The sequence below is a fragment of the Pinus tabuliformis genome, chromosome 1_2 (assembly GCF_031772625.1).
Source record: "Pinus tabuliformis cultivar Carrire ecotype Pingquan chromosome 1_2, CPIR1, whole genome shotgun sequence".
In the NCBI taxonomy this organism is placed as follows: Eukaryota; Viridiplantae; Streptophyta; class Pinopsida; order Pinales; family Pinaceae; genus Pinus; species Pinus tabuliformis.
Genome location: NC_142298.1, coordinates 865,177,926 through 865,196,670, shown reverse-complemented (window position 1 = coordinate 865,196,670; position 18,745 = coordinate 865,177,926). Strand labels below are relative to the sequence as shown.

At 35.2% G+C, this 18,745-nt stretch overlaps 1 protein-coding gene across 1 annotated transcript; it reads left to right on the top strand.

Moving 5' to 3' along the window:
• Positions 1–1,411: 1,411 nt before the first annotated feature.
• Positions 1,412–4,918, top strand: LOC149208669 (WAT1-related protein At5g07050-like). Its single transcript, XM_089394115.1, has 7 exons — positions 1,412–1,671; positions 2,669–2,731; positions 2,852–2,968; positions 3,081–3,339; positions 3,968–4,126; positions 4,238–4,389; positions 4,536–4,918. The coding sequence occupies exons 1-7, from the start codon at positions 1,487–1,489 to the stop codon at positions 4,756–4,758; spliced, it is 1,158 nt and encodes a 385-aa protein (XP_089250241.1). The 5' UTR covers positions 1,412–1,486; the 3' UTR covers positions 4,759–4,918.
• The last annotated feature ends 13,827 nt before the right edge of the window (positions 4,919–18,745 follow it).

The following is an 18,745-nucleotide window of genomic DNA, read 5'->3' as shown; positions in this document are numbered from 1 at the left end:
CCTAAGGTTTAATATTAATGCTAAGAGTTAATGTTATTCTTAGAGGTTTAAAATCCATTATGTTTTTTTATAACATATGTCTATAATATTAATCCTAAAGTTTATAATATTAATCTTAGAGTCTAATGTTTATTTTAGGGTTTAAATCCCTTGATTTTATAATATTAATTCTTTGTGTTTAATATTATTTCCATTGGTTTATAATCCCTTGGTTTATGAGTCCCTTGTGTTTATGATATCAATCCCTTTGGTTTATTAATCCCTTGGTTTAGAATATTATGTTCATTATGTTATAGTTTGAAATATAACTATTAATATAATATTATATAAAAACATAGTATTATATTAATATATAGTATAATATTTATATAATAACCATATTATTAGTTATATCATTATTAACAATTATAAATATGTTAGATCTAAGACTTTTGTGATCCATAATGTATATATAAGTCTTTCAAATTAATCATATCGTTGGTATTGGGTCGAACCAACTAATGTTCTTCATGGTGGGCAAGGTGAGAAATCACTGAGGGAATAACAAATTAACCAACGACTATATTTTCTAACGGCTAACTGTGGGCAATGATGCATCCATGCTATTTATTCCTTCATCTAGTGATTTCTCAATTTGTCTTGAGGATGAAGCACATTAGTTGAGTGATTTCTCACCTTCTCATGAGGATGAACCACATTAGTTGGTTCCAAACTTCTACCCAAACTCTACTATGTGATTAATGTGAAAAAATTATAAACATTTATTTAATTTTTAATAACCACCTTTACATTATACAGCTAATAATTATTAATGTGGTTCATGTCTACATATATCAACTACATTTACTAATGTAGTTGTAAATGTACTTGATATAGACCTATAAACATATATCAACCACATTAATAAATATGGTTGTGCTAATTTGTGTACAACAATTTACTTACAATTTACATTTCTGCCACAACTATGACAGCAATACTTGTGTACCAGAAGGATAGCTGCTTTCAGCTGTTCGGATGAATTATCGTGGATTCCATCTGATCTCTTCCCCGGAATCGATTGATGTTCTATGTCACATCCTAGCACTTTCTCATAAGCGTCAGCGCGCAAATATCTGCATTTTGTTCTCTCATTATCCGTCCACTTTACTGACGCATCATCCACCGCAGCCTGCTCTATTATTACTGAAAAGGGTTGGTCCAGGGTAGGTTCTGAGGGGGATAAATTAATTTACAAATATTGTACATGCAAAATATGTGATTCGTTTCTCGAAAGTAATGAGTTTTCTACTAAGTTTGGTCATTGAGCAAATTATTCGAACAATGTTGGATTCGCAAATCTCAGCTGTTCTGGTTTTTTTCACGTATAAATATAGATGGCGCCCTGAAGTTAATTACATATGGGAGGCGAGCAGGAGAAGCTCCAGTGTTAATTGGTTACTTGTAGAGGGTTTTGAAGGATTTTGCAGATTTGATTTAATTATCAATGGGGAAGCTACTTGAGAAATCAACGCCTTATGTAGCGATGATATCCCTTCAGTTTGGATACGCAGGCATGAATGTCATCGGTAAAGCGTCTCTCAACAGAGGGATGAGTCACTTTGTGCTTGTTGTGTACAGGCAGGTCGTGGCTACAGTTGTGCTTGCGCCTTTTGCATTTTTCCTTGAAAGGTATCCAGGGAGATCCCTAGCTAACCATTCATGTTTTCAGATATGTTGAGGTTGGAATCATGCATGTGTAGATCAGACTGACTATTATGTTTTGTCTTTGCATAATGCTTAATGTTTTTGGAAATAGTAAATAGTATTTACCACTGTAAATAGTATTTTATCATGGAGACTTGTATTTGGAATAATCATGAAAAACTTTTTACAAGTAGAGATCTTTGCCCAGCCATTTCACTGTTAAAGTTTAAAGAGATAAAACATGTGATTTTTTAATAGTATTGTATTTGGAATAGTCATGGAAAACTTTTTACAAGGTAGTTGTTTCTGCGCTAAAGTTTAAAAAGATAAAACATGTGATTTTTTAATAGTATTTTATTATAATATTATATCATGGAAAGATAAAACATGTGATTTTTTAATAGTATTTTATTATAATATTATATCATGGAGACTTGTGTTTGGAGTTATGAGAGATTTTTTAAAATGAGACAAAGGATTCATCTCTGCACAGTTACTAAAAAGATAAAATATGTGATTTTTTAATAGTATTTTATTATAGTATTATATCAGACTTGTGTTGGTAATTATTTCAGACTTTTTTAAGTGGGACGAAGGATTTATTTCTGGGCTAAATGTCTAAAAAAATAGATACTCTATTTCTTTAGATTTCAACATCCATTTTTTAGATCTAAAGATGTAGCTTCTTAATAATATTTTATCATGAAACTTGTATTTGGAATTATGACAAACCCTTCAAACACATCTTTACTTGATTATCTTATTATTACTTAATTATCTTATTATTGAAGTTACAAAAAACATACATATTCTAAGGCTTCAAATTTAAACAAGTTCCCTCTTAATACCCTTATTTATCACACCCACCGGGAGTATATATATTATATATTAAACAAATCAATAATCCTAATGGAGTGCTTGATTTTAATGTGATTTTTCTTTACTGCCTGTAGATTTACAACTAACACACGGTACATTGCAGGAGGGTGCGGCCGAAACTCACATTTTACATCTTCTGCCAAATTTTTGTGCTGGGCTTGTTGGGGTATGTATTATTTAGGCTGCTTCTGTTTCATATCATCCCCTCAATCTCTGATAATGCTCGTAAACATTCTTGGGGAGAAATTTAAGTGAAATATGGAATATTCATTATGCATGTCCACAGGCCTGTGATAGACCAGAATTTCTCTTACCTGGGTTTGAAATTAACTTCTCCAACATATGCGTGTGCAGTCAGTAATATACTCCCGTGTATTACTTTTGTGATTGCTCTCCTGTTGAGGTAAGCAAATCACATCGCTCCCTGCAAGCAATAAACACAGAGCTACTTGTTCATTTTATTTTTATTTTCTTTTGCATCCAATGGTCTGATCGAAAATCTGTATTTTGCGCAGGATGGAGAGCGTGAATATAAGAAAGGTACGCAGCGGAGCAAAGGTGGTGGGAACTATTGTGTGCGTAGGGGGAACAATATTGATGACGTTTTACAAAGGTCCTATTGTTCGCATGTTCTGGTTTCTACATCATCAATCCTCCGAGCATAACCAGACATCTGCACCAGCAGCAACTGCCACTGGTAGTAAAGACTGGATCATGGGCTCTCTTTTGATGTTTGGCGCAACTTTTGCGTGGTCGATCCTTTTTATTTTGCAGGTGCTTTTTATTAATATAGATGTATGAATTTAATTTGATTTTGCAGGTGATTTTTATTAATATAGATGTATGAATTTAATTTGATTGTAAATTTATGAATCAGGTTTTTGGAATTTAGGTTTCTGTGATCTATATGAATTACAATAAAAATTGTAGAAATTATATAACAGAATTTTTTGAGGGACTTGTTTCTAATTAACCAATGTAAACCAGATAAAAAAGCAGACCTTCATCTAGTTTTGATGATAAATCACACTCTTTGATTCTCAAAATATAACAAAAAAATTCTATTATGTGATTTCTAAGAAAAACTTTTCCTATGAGATTACAAATTCTAAAAATATTTAACTTAATTGCAAATTTTGAAAATATTTGAAATTATGATAAAAAATTTATTCATATAGTAAATGAATTTAAATATGTTGCAAATTCTGAAAATATTAAAAAATATGATAAAAATGAAACAATAAACTTCGCTCCGTTAAATTCATTGCATTTTAGATAAAGATTTCTGTCACTGATTATCACTGACAACTTCTTACTCCTTGCATTTTAGATAAAGATTTCTGTCACTGATTATCACTGTGATAACTTCTTACGCCTCTACTTCATGGTTTTGAATGTGCAGTCTGCAGTCCTCAAAATATATCCTGCTCAACTTTCACTTGCGGCCTTAATATGTTTTCTAGGGACGTTACAGGCAACAGTTCTGAGCTTAGCTCTCGTACGTGATCCTTCACAGTGGGCGTTAGGGTGGGACATCAACCTTTTAACTGCAGTCTACTCTGTACGTGTTTTTTTCGGTGTTCTCGAATCTCGATTGAAAATGAATTCAAGATTAGGAGACTGCACACGAAAGTAATATATAGCGTAGAGTAATTAATATTGGTGGGCGCAGGGGATTGTGGCATCAGCGGTAGCATATTATGTGCAAGGTCTGTGCATCCGCGTAAAAGGGCCTGTATTTACCACAGCATTCAGTCCGTTGATGATGATAATCGCGGCAATCATGGGATCTGCTATTCTCTCTGAAAACATCTATTTGGGCAGGTTTGTAATTTCTGCTAGAAGACTTTGAAATAGAATAGATTGCAGATTTCAGAATGTTTCGAAAATCTAACTTACAGCAAATCAAATTTTCCAGAATATTTCAAAACACATGTTGCTAAATTAATGATTTGATCCACTGAGTACAGTGTGCTGGGAGGAGTTGTGATCGCAATAGGGCTGTACGCTGTTCTGTGGGGAAAATTGAAGGATGGCAAGGCCTCAACGGATGAAAATTGTTCGGAAGCGCTTCCCAGTTCTGAAGAAAATGCAATTAAGGCAGAAGACATAGAAGCTGCGTCAAACGACCCCATGAATAAGGGTCTTGAACCTCTTGAATTAGATGCAATAAAACAGGGTTCAGTGAAATAGAGTACAATTTGTCAGTTGGCATATGATAATCTAAATCGTTGCTATCGTTATTATTAGGCACTCCTTTGTAATACACAATAGAAACACTGGGTGGATTCATGAAGAATCACTTTCCCGATAATACGCAATGCAAATGTATATATTTTAAGCAATCCGTAATTTATAGACAATATTGTCAATAGTGCACTTGAGTACATGAAAGATTCGCTAAATCTGATCAAGACATCTAAATATGGAGTTTTCAAGTTTTTTTAATTATTTATTTTTTACCCAAGAAAGCTTTTTAAATAAGATATTCTAGTTTAGATTTATTTTAATTTTAAATTTATTAAATTTAGAGGAATCAAATTTATTTTCATTTTAAAAGAATTTTATTTATTTTTTATCCAAAAAAAACTTTTTAAATAAGATATTCTAATTTAGATTTATTTTAATTTTAAATTTATTAAATTTAGAGGAATCAAATTTATTTTCATTTTAAAAGAATTTTGTATTTTTAAGAAATTTGATACCTTGATATATAACAAATTAACAATATAATATACACCACATAAAACTTTCCTTATCAATTATTCACCTAAAAAAATTTCCTTATTAATTATTCACATTAGTATGGTAGCGAGGGGGCGGAGGGGGAGCGAGCGATTAATAAAACTTTCCTTATCAATTATTCACCTAAAAAAATTTCCTAATTAATTATTCAAAATTTCCTAATTAATTATTCACATTAGTATGGTACCGAGGGGGCGGAGGGGGAGGGAGCGATTTAGCGGGTGGTAGAGATTAATGAGCTCACAACCTAGCATTAAACTTGATCTGGCTGGTATGCATCCGGAATCACCTCGCCATTAACGCGGAGGGAACCCGAGGTCTCTACACTGACACATCAGCATTCAATTTAATTATGAAAATACTGGATGGAACAGTCTCGGCCCCAGTAGCTCGTACCCTCCTCATCGTTAGATCGGAAACGATCCACGGTCTTGGTGCCTTGGCGATTACCCTGCGGGTTAATGCACTTCGCGGTGAGGTGAGGGTCATTTGAGTTATGTGATGACATTGTTGTTTGGCTCTGCAATAGAGAGCGACTGGGATGGCTGTAAGGCACCGCCTTCTGCCAGGACCACGTCTACAAGCTTCTCAGGTATGGTGGAACAGAGCTAGGCTCCTTAGTAACGTTTACTAGTTTTTCATTAAACCTCCTTCACTGATACATAACCAGATTTGTCCTTCTCGTTCCATGTAGTCGGTCAAATCGCTGATGGATGGGACCCAAAAAAAAATTTCCTTATTAATTATTCAACAGTTCGCTATTTCATACTTGAGAAGTTTTGATGCGGCTAGGGTTTGATTTCCAAGGTTGGATTGGCCGCGTCAAATACTGTATTCATCTAGTGGATATTCACTGTTTGATGTTCGTGTTGAGTTATATATTTAAGTTTTATGTTGAATTATGATTCTCTGTTCTTTACGCTTGGGTAGCAATCTCTGTATAAGGTCTCACCACCCAATCATGGATGTCCATAATCCCTCATTTGGAAGGTCTCACCATTCAACCATGGATTTGGCAATTACGTCCAGAATTCCCCTTTCCCCTTTGAGCTCTTCCAACTCTTGTCAGTGGTGGCAATTACATCCTAAATCCCCCTCCGAGCTCTTCCAACTCTCTTCCAAATCCTGTGGATGAGGATAGTCTTCTTTCCTCACAACTTATCCAGCTCAAGGAATCTTTTACACTGTTTTTTCTCCTACTTTCCAACCCCTTAGAGGTTCTGTCATTTGGGTTTTAAAGGATCATATGGGAAACTGCTTGTAACTGTTTTTTAGGAGTTATTAAAGTGATTCTTCAGTTCTTTTTACAACTGATAAGTTTCTTTTAATTAACAATTACCAAAATTAGTTCTTGCTTTTCAGCCTAATTCTTTAATAATCAAAGTTACAACATAATAAAGAAGAAAAACTTGGCAGTAAATAGTAAATCTTGGTAATAAGTAAATCTCCAGCATCATTGGGTCTTACATGATAGATTGAGAATTAAAATGGATCTATTATGTTTAAATTATTATTTATAATTAACTATAATGATAATTATAATTTTAATTATTAATTTTATTTTATTTACTTTATTTTACTTTTCTTTTCTTTTATTGAGTGAAAATGTCAAATATTACAACATCTCTATACCATACTAGGATCAAATGTTTACATACTAGTCAAGTCTAACATACTAGGATCAAATGTTTAGATAGGACTCTAAAACCCCAATTCGGCTTTTGTATGCCCATGCAAAGCCAAAACCTAACTTGACCAATAACTTTGAGCTGCACAACTCCGGATGGTGCAGTGGCTCCACACCTCTTGACACTCAAAATTAGACTGCAACACCACTGTGGTTTCAATTGACTTACCTCTGAATTTCTTCACTGTAATGGTCTTACCTGCCCTTGAGTTACTTCTTGAATGGCTTCAACGAAAAGGCTTCACTTTCCTTCAACTTGCTTCTTGAATGGCTTCACTTGCTTCGATTTGCTTCCTAAATGGCTTCACCAAAATGGCTTCACTTGGCTTAGAGTTGCTTCCTGAATGGCTTCACCGGAATGGCTTCACTTACCATCAAGTTGCTTCTTGAATGGCTTGTGTTTGAATGGTGCTACGACCTCCTTTATATCATTTTATAATGTTAAGTTTGGAGTTGTTGTTCCAACCATATAACAACCTTACATATTTGGCTTATTTGAATTAAATCGAGTAGCACAATTACAATCATATGTTTTGTTAATTTATTGGACCTCAGAGCTAAACCCTATCCAAAGTAACAAACATGAATTTGGCGCATATGATATTTTTCCAACGTTACAAAGTCATACAACAAACTTTGTATACATGGTATAACATTATAACCAACCTATTAAATACCAAACCCATTGCTTTGTGCAATAGGTTGGCGAGGATATGGATAGTTTATTACTGTTACAAATCTCTGGAGGTCACCTCGCCAAACACCGTGTGCCACTTGTTGCAATTCATTATGTATCAGTTAGCGAATATGCGAACCTAACGCCAAAGAAAACATAGTCCCGTGGCATAAATGTAACTCTCGTGAATCCAGAGACACCACTGGAATCAGTGGGTCAAGCTATTTTACTTGGGGTTGATTTCATAAGCAACTGGGACAGTAAAATTTTGCACAAGTCGAGGACATTTTTTAACCTAGGACCATATTTATCTTCAAACATATAGCAAACTTCGACATGACTTAAAAATCTCCATTCTAGATCATACCTTCCAACAAAAGGATTTTGGACCTCCAAAAGTTTATTACAGACATGAGTTTTATTACAAACATACATTAGTATAAAAAAACCATCTAGGCCCTAGTTACAGACTCGACTAGGCCTACTGATGCGATGACAATTTACAGACACACATTCATACATACAGTATAAAATTTGCCCAGTTCCAATTAGGAAACTATTCTAAAGACTTATGTTCCTTTGCTCCGGGTTCTTTTGCTACCTCTAGTTCTGCTTGTGCTAGAGTTGTCTCACAGGGTAACATTAGACATGTGTTATTCGAATGTCCTCTCATCTTGCATTGAGGACAAACTCTTTCTCCGGAGTTTGTATTGGCTGTCTTTTTGTTGTATTTTCTTGAGTTGTGTTTTGATGATGTTGAGTCCTTGTCTGACTAAAGCAAAGTTTTTCTACGATGTTTCTTAATTTGTAGTGTTGCATCATCTTTGTGTGGCTTATTCCTTTTTAGCACCCATTACTTTTCTTAAAACCTTATGCTTCCAGCATTCCTTTACATAATGTGTGTTACTCCCACAAAAGGTACATGGATAAATCCTTTTAATGACTTTCGAGATAAAGTTTTGATTTAAGCACTCACCTTCTAAATCACTGCTAGAGTGATTCGTTTGTTTACCTCTGTGGTCTTGCAGCGTCTTTAGCATCAAGTCAGGGTGTAGGGACCAACATCGATCTACAATGTGACCTCTCTTCCTGCAATAGTCACATATCGATTGGTCATAGCCCAAGCCTTCATATTTCGGCCTTTCTTGCATAGAGATCAATTGGAGCTTGCCTTGGCCATGCTTGTTGAGGCCTTGTTTTGCTAATATCCCATTTTGTTCATTAGCGTCATACCCATTGCTCTGGTATGCCACTCAAATGCTCCAATCTCGTGGTTTTTGAAAGCCTCTTCCTTCTCTGAATCATTTCTTGGCGAGGCTCGTGCATAAGTTGCAATTACGATCGTATGTTTTGTTATTGGACCTCTAATTTAAACCCTATCCAAAGTAAAAAACATGAGGTTGGCACATATGGTAGTTTGCCAATGTTACAAAGCAATAGAACAAACTTTGTATACATGGTATAACATTATAAACAAACTGTTAAATACCAAACCCATGGCATTGTGCAATAGGTTGGAGCAGATATGGATAGTTGATTATTGTAACAAATATTTGGTAGTCACATAACCAAACCCCCGTGGAACTTGTTGCAATTCATTACGTATCAGTTGGTGGATATGCTAACCCGGTGGTCAAAGAAAACACATCCCCATGGAGCAAACATAACCCCTGTGACATGTGATTGGTATATGGTTATAACTCTAATGGTTTAGTTACATGGAACAATCCCATGTGAAAAATTGAACTACTCCCCAATGGTTTGGTGTTAACTCCGTGCTAGCTATCCATGCCACATATGCCACCTCCACATTATTCCACCTACCTTGCAACACAACTATGCCACACAGCTATGCCACCTCCACATTATTTAATGTCATACCAAATGGTTTGCTCCATGCTGATTGGACCATCACCACCACTCAGTCTAAGTCTTCTGCCACATAGATTGTCTTGTCCATAATAACAAAGTCTTTTTTGTATCGTTGAATAACTCTCTAGTTTAACGTATGCGCTCCAATGGTTTTTTAATATATATAGTTTTGTAAAAACTCTGCACTATGTTAAACATATAACATATAACTCCACACCATATAAAAACTTTTTACATATGGTTAAAAACCTTTGCGCCATAAACTAATACCACCATTTTTACTTACCCCCTTGTGCTATGTCTTAGCATGTTTAATCAACAATGCACCCTACCATTGGAAGAAAACTGTAGCTGGCATGTTGTCAATTACGTTATATGACAATGTTGAGGTTGAGAGTTTGAATCTCTTAGAACCCTGCAACTCATAACAAATTTTAAAAGGCTATGGAGAGGCCACGTGGCAGCGATTCATTGGCCCATGTGGTGATCTTTTTTGGATCAATTAAAATGAAACAACCAGTAGCAATTTTGATAAACCAAAATGAACTACTCAGCAGAAACTAGGCTTTCCACAATGTAAACTGGAATTTTGAGCATTGACCAATATCTGCATTTTGACTTCGACGTGTGGTAACTTTGACTTGTCACCTGGTTGTAGGAAAAAATTCAATGTCTATTTTATCCCTCAAACTGATGTCAAATGAGAATCCAAAGATACCACCAGAATCAGCACGTCAAGCTCTTCAACTTGGTTTTGATTTCGTGACCAACTGGGATGGTAAAATTCTACACAAGTCGAGAAGAATTTTGCTACCTAGGACCATCTTGGTCTTCAAACATATAGAAAACTTTGACTTGATTTAACAAGATCCATTTTGGATCAAGATATCTAGAGAATATTTGAGAGATTTAGGGAGATTTGAGGACTCAGAGATAAGGAAATTAGGTGATAATTTTTTGGATCTTAAGAAATTATAAAGATCTTAGGAGAATTTTTGGAAACTAAAGAGATTGTAGGAGTTAGTTTAGGATATGAAAGCAATTTTTGGTTTATATATACATGTATAAATCTGTGTAAGCCTATTAGGCATGGAGAGTGGGAGATAGGTATGAGAGCGTGGCTAGGGCAGGGAATGTCCATATTGTAAATCTAGCAATTTGTACATAATTTTTTTGTTAATTGAGTTTGTGTGATTTTATGTGTGTATTTATTTATTTTATGTTAATGAGTGTTGTTATTTCGAAGATGAGAGTTCCTGATATTAGTTGAAACTAGAATAAATGGTTGAATTTTAACTAGCCAACACCATTTTTGGTATCAGAGCAAGCTTAAATGGTTTGTTAAAGAATTGTTTGTAAGAAATTTAAGAAATAAATTGAGACGCTTGGTGAGAGCATGGTTAAAGGAAGAATAACTTAGAGCAACTAAATACGAGGCAAAAAGAGTTTATTATTGTGCACCATAATAGGTACCAATCCTTGGACAGAAGGAGAGAGATGAAGATGTTGAAAAGGGACCTTTTGTGAGTCTCACATATTGTTTACAATATCAACATATGATGACTAAATCATCGATGCAGGATAAAGGATATATTGATATTAAATTTGATAATTGGTGTGTGGATGCAGGATTTTTTGTAGATGATAATGAGAAAAATATTGAATGTTTATGTAAAGATAATGAACAACAAATTTATAAAGAAATGAAGTTGCTAGAGGAGGAGTTTTGGTCTAACGATATCAAAGATGGACAACTAATAAAAGTTTTTATGAAAGACAATGATGAAATAGATGAAATGGAAAAGGACCATCGAGTAAAGGGATCATATGTAAGCATGGGAGATATTGTAGTAGAGCTGAGGTTCCTAGAAGAATGGTTAGACAATCCAAGGATAGAGTGTGAAGGAAATGAAATTATGGTGGATTAAAATAGTTGAAAGGAAAAAAGGAAAAATTTTCCATGAAGGAAATACAACAACTAACAGATGACACAAATAATCAAGCCCAATAGAGATATAACATTTTTGGAAAGGATAAAAGAATGTAGGAAATGACTAAGAAAAATTTAAACACTAGGATTCCAGTGGAGAACAATAGTAACAAAGTTCAGTATGGAAGAAATAATTTACACTCTCCAACAGACAAGTTGGACATTGAAACTGAAGTGATAAGCAAGTTGATATTGAAAGGGACACAAAAGAAGTATAGTGAATAAAGAGGAAGGAATGATGACAAAATGTTACAAATGGCTAAGCAAGTCTACATTAACAAAGAAGGAGGTGAACTACAAAATAAAGTTTTGAAACCTTAAAGATGGAAAAAGACAACAAAACAACAACAACAACATGATAGAGTAAATGATAGACAAAAGAATAAAATTTGGGATACAGGAGGATTTCAATCATCCAATGGTTAGGAGACCATGATTTTCTTTCTTTACCTTGGGAGTATGATGCATGAGCATCTAACCGAGTGATCTATTTGGAAGAGGAATTTGGTTCCATAAATTAGTTTTAATTCTTTAATTTTAATGTATTTTCATATTTTTTTAGGATAGTTGTATGTAAAGGATGAGAATGAGGAATATTGTAATTATATCTACTCTTTATGAGAGATATCAAGAATATTTGAGAGAGTTAGAGAGATATTAGGGTGTAGAGATAAGGGAATCACGTGAGGATTTTTTGGATCCTAACAAATTATAAAGATCTTAGAAGGATTTTTAGGAACTAGAGAGATTGTAGGAGTTTGTTTAGGATATGAAACCAATTTGTGATTTATTTTGACGCATGGAAAGTAGGAGATAGGTTTGAGAGTGTGTTTAGGGAAGGGGATAATTATATTGCAAATCTAGAAATTTGTACATGTATGTTATAGCACCATTTACCACTCTTGGTAGATATGATGCTCTGATTATGGCCTAGGGCAACCCTTCCTTGTAGACTTGGTCCAAAATCTAAAAAATAGTGTTTTATTCCCTATACACTACTTTTCCCTGTGACAAAAGTGTGTACACGCAGGTTGGAATATACCCAACCCGTGTACATATGTTAAAACACTTTAAAAAAAAATCCTTAATTTCATGCAGAGTTCACTGGTTTTAATTGTTACTCACCTCCTATTTCCCGTGGCCCAACTTTTTCCCAACTGAAAATAGTAATTTGGAGAATTATAAAAAAATATCCATGGGAAGGCCTTAAGCGAGAAGATATGAGATATTGATACTATAGTGAGATTATCCTTGATAGAGTTTGACGAATCTCTGTGCCTCTTTCACTCCCCTAAGTTTCAGGAAACCCTTGTTTTCTTGTTGGAGATATTTTTCATCTTTCTTGAGATATCCTTGTATTGGTGATGGAGGAAGATTGTTGAGGCTGGGAAAGGATGGATTCAGAGGACGATTCTACTTGGAGTCAGAGAAGGACTTGCGTTGTATTTCTCCACCTTACTTGTAGCTTACTTCAATAAAGAAATGTTGTTTAGTTCTCGATATTAAACATTTTTATGCATTGATTTATGTTGTAATTCGTTCATGAATCTTCATTGATGAATAATTGTTCATTCATTTATATGATCTAAGGTTAATATTGTGAACATGCTTTATTTTTCTACTACTATGTATGTTTCATTTGAATAATTTTTAGGTTTCGAAGACATCCAGAGAAGCTGAGGGTTTTCACCTTGCGGGATCTACTCAAATGTAGGACCTTTGGGTAAGGACACTCTTGCATAGTTTAGTAGAATAAGCAGTTAGGTTGATTGCTTGAGAATTTCTTGCTATTGTTTTCCATTTGCTTTTTTGGGATTCCAACCCAAGACCCTAGGGTGATCTCACCCACAACAAGCCTATGGAAAAAATATCGCAATATGGAGGCTAGGATGCACAATGCAGCGAAGAGTGGTATTCCCTAACCTATATGCCAGTAAGAAAATGATACCTGCCCTGATGGATCTGCGATCATGGGACTGAAGCGATTTCTCTAAGAAGTCTCCAACATTTCCTATAAAAATAACCCATTCCCGACACTCCAATCCAAAAGGTCAAAAGGTCCAAAAGATAAAAATCAAATTTAAAAAAAATAATTTTCATTCTTCAACCTATATAAGGACTTTTGGGCTCACAATTTTTTCATTTGTGTTTTGAGCAAGGAGCCGTGGAGAAAAACTAAAATAATCTTCCTCTATCAAATTCAATCATTCAAATCACTCCAAAACTTCCAGGTAACCCTTTAATCATGCTTTTAATCATTTTTTATACTTTTTAGATGTTTTTTCATGATTTTGACTATAGAAAGATATGTTAAAGATTTCAACTCTGCGTACATGGGGGTTGAATATAGGTAACACGTGTATACAATGGCCCTACATGCAACTATATAAAAAGGAAACTCACGTGTGCACGAGTAAAAAGTTTTAAGCATGAATTTAATGATTTGAAACATCTTTTTGGGCATGATGATAATTACCTGGCGTGAAAGAGAGCACAGTGTCATTGATTACAAAATGGTGGAAGATCAAGATTCCTTATATTCTTTGAGAGGTTGTGGTTTTTTAAAATTCTTTATAGTGCCAAACATGAAGGCGAATACATGATTGCTTGAGTTGCTAATTCATTACTGGATTGCAGAGGATGATGCATTCATGATATATCAAATGCCCCTAAGGATTCAGATAGAAGATATTTACTTCATTACTAGTCTTTCTCGAAGGGGAGAGATAGTGCATTCTACTGGCAGGACGAGAGGTAGTCTCAGTGTAGAAGACTACATCCACATATACTGTCCTGGTCATCCTGAAAAGGTTGGAAGTCAGATTCCAATCAAGCATGTAGAGAGTTTATCCTTGAAAATCCTACTATTTACCATCACCAGGGTAAATGGTTCTGCTGCTTTACATCAGGCCTCACGTGTATCCATGAGCCTAGTAGTGGAATGTCTCACTATCGTGTTTGATTGGTGCACACCTCTGTTGACCAACATGAAGAACCAACTCACCTCCATACAGAAGGGTCAGACAAAGAATTTCGGATATGGCACTATCTTATGCTCGTTCTTCTTTGAGAAAGTACATGGGCTTCATCCCAAGGTATTATCAACCATCAGTAGCCCGAGGGATCCATGGATGGGTAGATGGGTTGACTTGATGAAATGCCTACGGGGTGGTGAGGTCCCCAAGATGACTTTTGATGACGATTTTTTCCTTTGGTGGGATCAACAGGTCATTGAAGTTGACGATTGCCCCTATGCCATAATGGATTTCTAAGGAGATCTGGATGTAGTATTTCCACCAGATCCATCATGGGTTGCCATAAGTATAAACGATTTTTTAATTTTTTAATTTTTAAGATTTTTTGGGATTTACAATATAAATGAAAAAAAAGAATACTTTTTATGATACAAGACACTTAAAAAATATATTGATCATGTTTCAGATGTGGGACCAGTGAGACCTCACAGATTTCTTCAACATAGGTGTCATGGAAGAGATGTTGAAGGGGCAAAAACTGAGACTGAGAGAGTTCTCCATGCAGTTTAGAGGAACTTGGTGAGACTGACTCACCAAGTACCCGTGATAGCCGCAGAGGACTTACTAGAGGAGATGCAACATCGTGTGGTAGGAGTGCCACGGGACTGGGTGCGACTATTTCGGCATGTGGCCAATGTCGTTGTTTATTTTCTAGCTACTCATCCTAAGCTAGATAGATAGATGATAAGATCTTTTTATTATTAGAAACGATGATGGGCATAAGCCCAAATTTTGTAGGGAATTTTGTCCCAAATTTTTGTATATTATTTTGGAAAAAAACACTCTATCTATATACAGACAAATTGATGATGATCATATATACAAATGATATTTCGATTATGTCTTATGCTTTTTAATTTGATGAATGATTTATATGCCAAACCAATGCTTGATTAGTGATATAATTTGATAAGGAATTTTCTGATCGTGGAATGTGAAAAATGTCATATAACCAAATGATCGTTGCAATAATCCCACTCTCAAAAATTGGCGATACAAATAGAGATCTCGTACTCGATAATGTTATTCAGCTAAGATACCACCAATTGTGAATCTATATAAACCATTAACGAAAAAATATGAAGAGATATTTCTTCAGATAGCAAATTAATAACAGAAGTATGCTTGGAAATATTATTTGAAGCAGCAGTGATACATACTCCTCTTGAAACCATCAACTGGCATGATTGATAATAAATTACCCATGTCGTGGAAGCAAGGTTCTAGGTATGCCTACTTGCACAATCAACGAACCCTAAATATATTGAATCATGCATCAATACCTGTGAAAGCAGATCAAAACATTGACATCACTAAAAACGATAGATAGATATGTACAAACATACAGTATATACAAACAAGTAATTGCTCAGCCAAAGCCTAAGCAAAGTACTTCTTAAGGTAGAGCCCATTTTTGGGCTCTGCAAACTTGTTTCCTTAACAGTAAATCAATTCATATACTCCCTTTTTTAAAACTCTCTTGATAATAAAGGGACCATACCACATAGACTTAAAATTTCCTGTCCCCAAGGCATCTTTATCTTGATCGTAGACCAGGACAAGGTCAGCTTCAAAAAAATTTCTAGGACGGACAATTTTATCGTATTGAGCTTTTACCCTCTTTTTATGGGCTTCGTTTGTTGTGGTGGCATCTCGACACTACTCATCAAGATGCTCCAAAGGAATTTCACATTCAACAGGAAGGATAGATTCCAACCTATAAACTAGTTGAAAAGGAGTAAAGCCAGTGGTAGTCTAAACTAACGTTCAATATGCCCAAAGTGCCAGATACAACATGATGTGGCAATTGGATCTAGCTTTGTTAATCGTCCTTTGCAAGATTACTTTAAGGGATTTGTTCATGGCTTCAGCCTAGCCATTGGCCTAAGGATCATACGAAGATAAATGGTCCTCTCAAAAACCCAACTTGAGAGCTTATTTAGACATCAGTTGATTTTGGAAATGACTACCATTGTCAGTGACAATCTCTTTACGAATACCAAACCGGGAAATAACTTTATTGAAGAGAAACAAGGACGTTGTTTCACTATCATTCTTAAATTTAGGCATGGCCTCAACCCACTTCGTAAAGTAGTCTACAGCCACAATGATATACTTGTGATTTCCTGCCAAAGGTGGATTATAAGTAGTAAAATGAATGCCCCACTTCGTCAAAGGACCAATAGTGATAACAGGGAAAAGTGAAGTTGGACATGCACGCATTTTCCAAGTATAGACCTGACAAGGGTGGCATATTTTGACTGCCTCAATACAATATTTGAAGATCAAAGGCCAAAGTAGCCTGCTCGCAAAATTTTTGGGTTGTTGCAAGACCAAATAGATGACTGCCACAAACTCCATTGTGGCAATCATTAAGAACTGACTAAGCTTCTTGCAAGGTTAAACAATGCCTAAGGATTGAATCAATCTCGTGATGATACAATGCGTCACCTATAATAACATGATTCTTAGAAAGGTGACACAACCTTCTATTCTCATCCTTGGAAAAAGTGGGAAGAAACATTGAAGTGTGGAGATATATAATGATATCCCCATACCAAGGATCTTGTGAGGAAATCAGAAAAAATTGTTCATGAGGAAAACTTTCCTCGCGTATACCTTCTTCCCCACAAGGCAACTCTGATATCAACTCTTCAAATACTAAATATTTCTTAGATTTAACCGACATCAATTCGAGATCAAATTATTGTAAAATGACAATCCATCTATTATATGTGCCCCCAATCACTTGCCTACTGAGAACAAACTGAAATTGATTGACGGCTGCTAAGACGAACATTTTTCGAAGCAGAATGTAATGTCGAAGCCGCTGGACAGCATGGATGGCAACCAAAGCTAATTTCACAATCGGAGAATAGCTCAGTTCAGGACCTACCATGCCTTGGCTTAGATAATAGATTACATGCTCACATAAGGCATCATCTTCCTGGACCAGAACCATACCTATGGTTGATTTTGCTGCAGTGAGATACAAGAGGACATATCTGCTATAATCAGGTGGACTCAAGAATGGGGTAGAGGTTAATGCTTTTTTCAAATCATAAAAATATCATTGCACGAAATAATCCCATACAAACGACACCCCTTTCTTAAGCAAACACATAAATCCTTTTTGAAGCGAGGCATAATTGGCTATAAATCTCCTCAAGAAATTTGTTTTTCCTTGGAGACTTTGAAGTTGATGTATGGAAGACAAGGGAGGAAACTGAAATATTGCCTCAACCTTGAAGGGATCTACATGAATCCCCTCCGTTGACACGATGAATCCTATCAACCGACCAAATGTGACTGTGAAAATGCACTTATTCAATTTCAATTGGATTTTATAAAAATGACACTGCTCAAAGATCAACCAAAGATGCTGAGGATGATCAATTATCTTTCAAGAATAAGTAGCTAAATCATCTAGATATGCTTCAATAACATTCTTGATGTTGTGAAAAGCATAAGACGTGGCCCACTGAAAAGTGGCTCTAGCATTTGTGAGGGAAAAAGGCATATTTTTGTATGCAAATGTACCCCAGAGACACATAAAGATTGTCTTGTGTTGATCTTCTGGATGGATAGTAATTTGAATATAACCAAAGAATCCATTCATGAATGAAAAATTTCCATTACCCACACATTCATCAATAATTTGATCAATAAAGAGTGTGGGGTAATTGTCTTTCGAAAAATCCTTATTTATGTCCCTAAAGTCAATGCATACTCGAATCATTAATTTTTTTTTGTCAATGGGGACTGGATTAGAGATCCACTTAGTTAAAGGAATGGGGTATATGAAACCCGCTTTTAGCAGTTTCTCGACTTCAGCTTTGATCGCTGCTGCTTTTCTAGGATTAATTGGTTGACGTTTTTGATGAATAGGTTTAGCATTTTCGTATGTCTTGATCTCATGCTGGACTATAGATGGATATATTCCAGGAATTTCCTCGTAAGACCAAGCGAACACATCACAAAACTCTTTGAATAGATTGGTATAAGCTTGAGTTTATTCAGGGGAACAGTCAACCCCAATGAAGACATTTTTAATTATGTTAGGATTCCTAGAGATGTTCACTGGTACAGTTTGTGAGATAATATACATGTTACCTTCGACAGAAAACTATGTTGGGACCAAAGGATTTAAAACCATATGAACATCACTAGTAGAA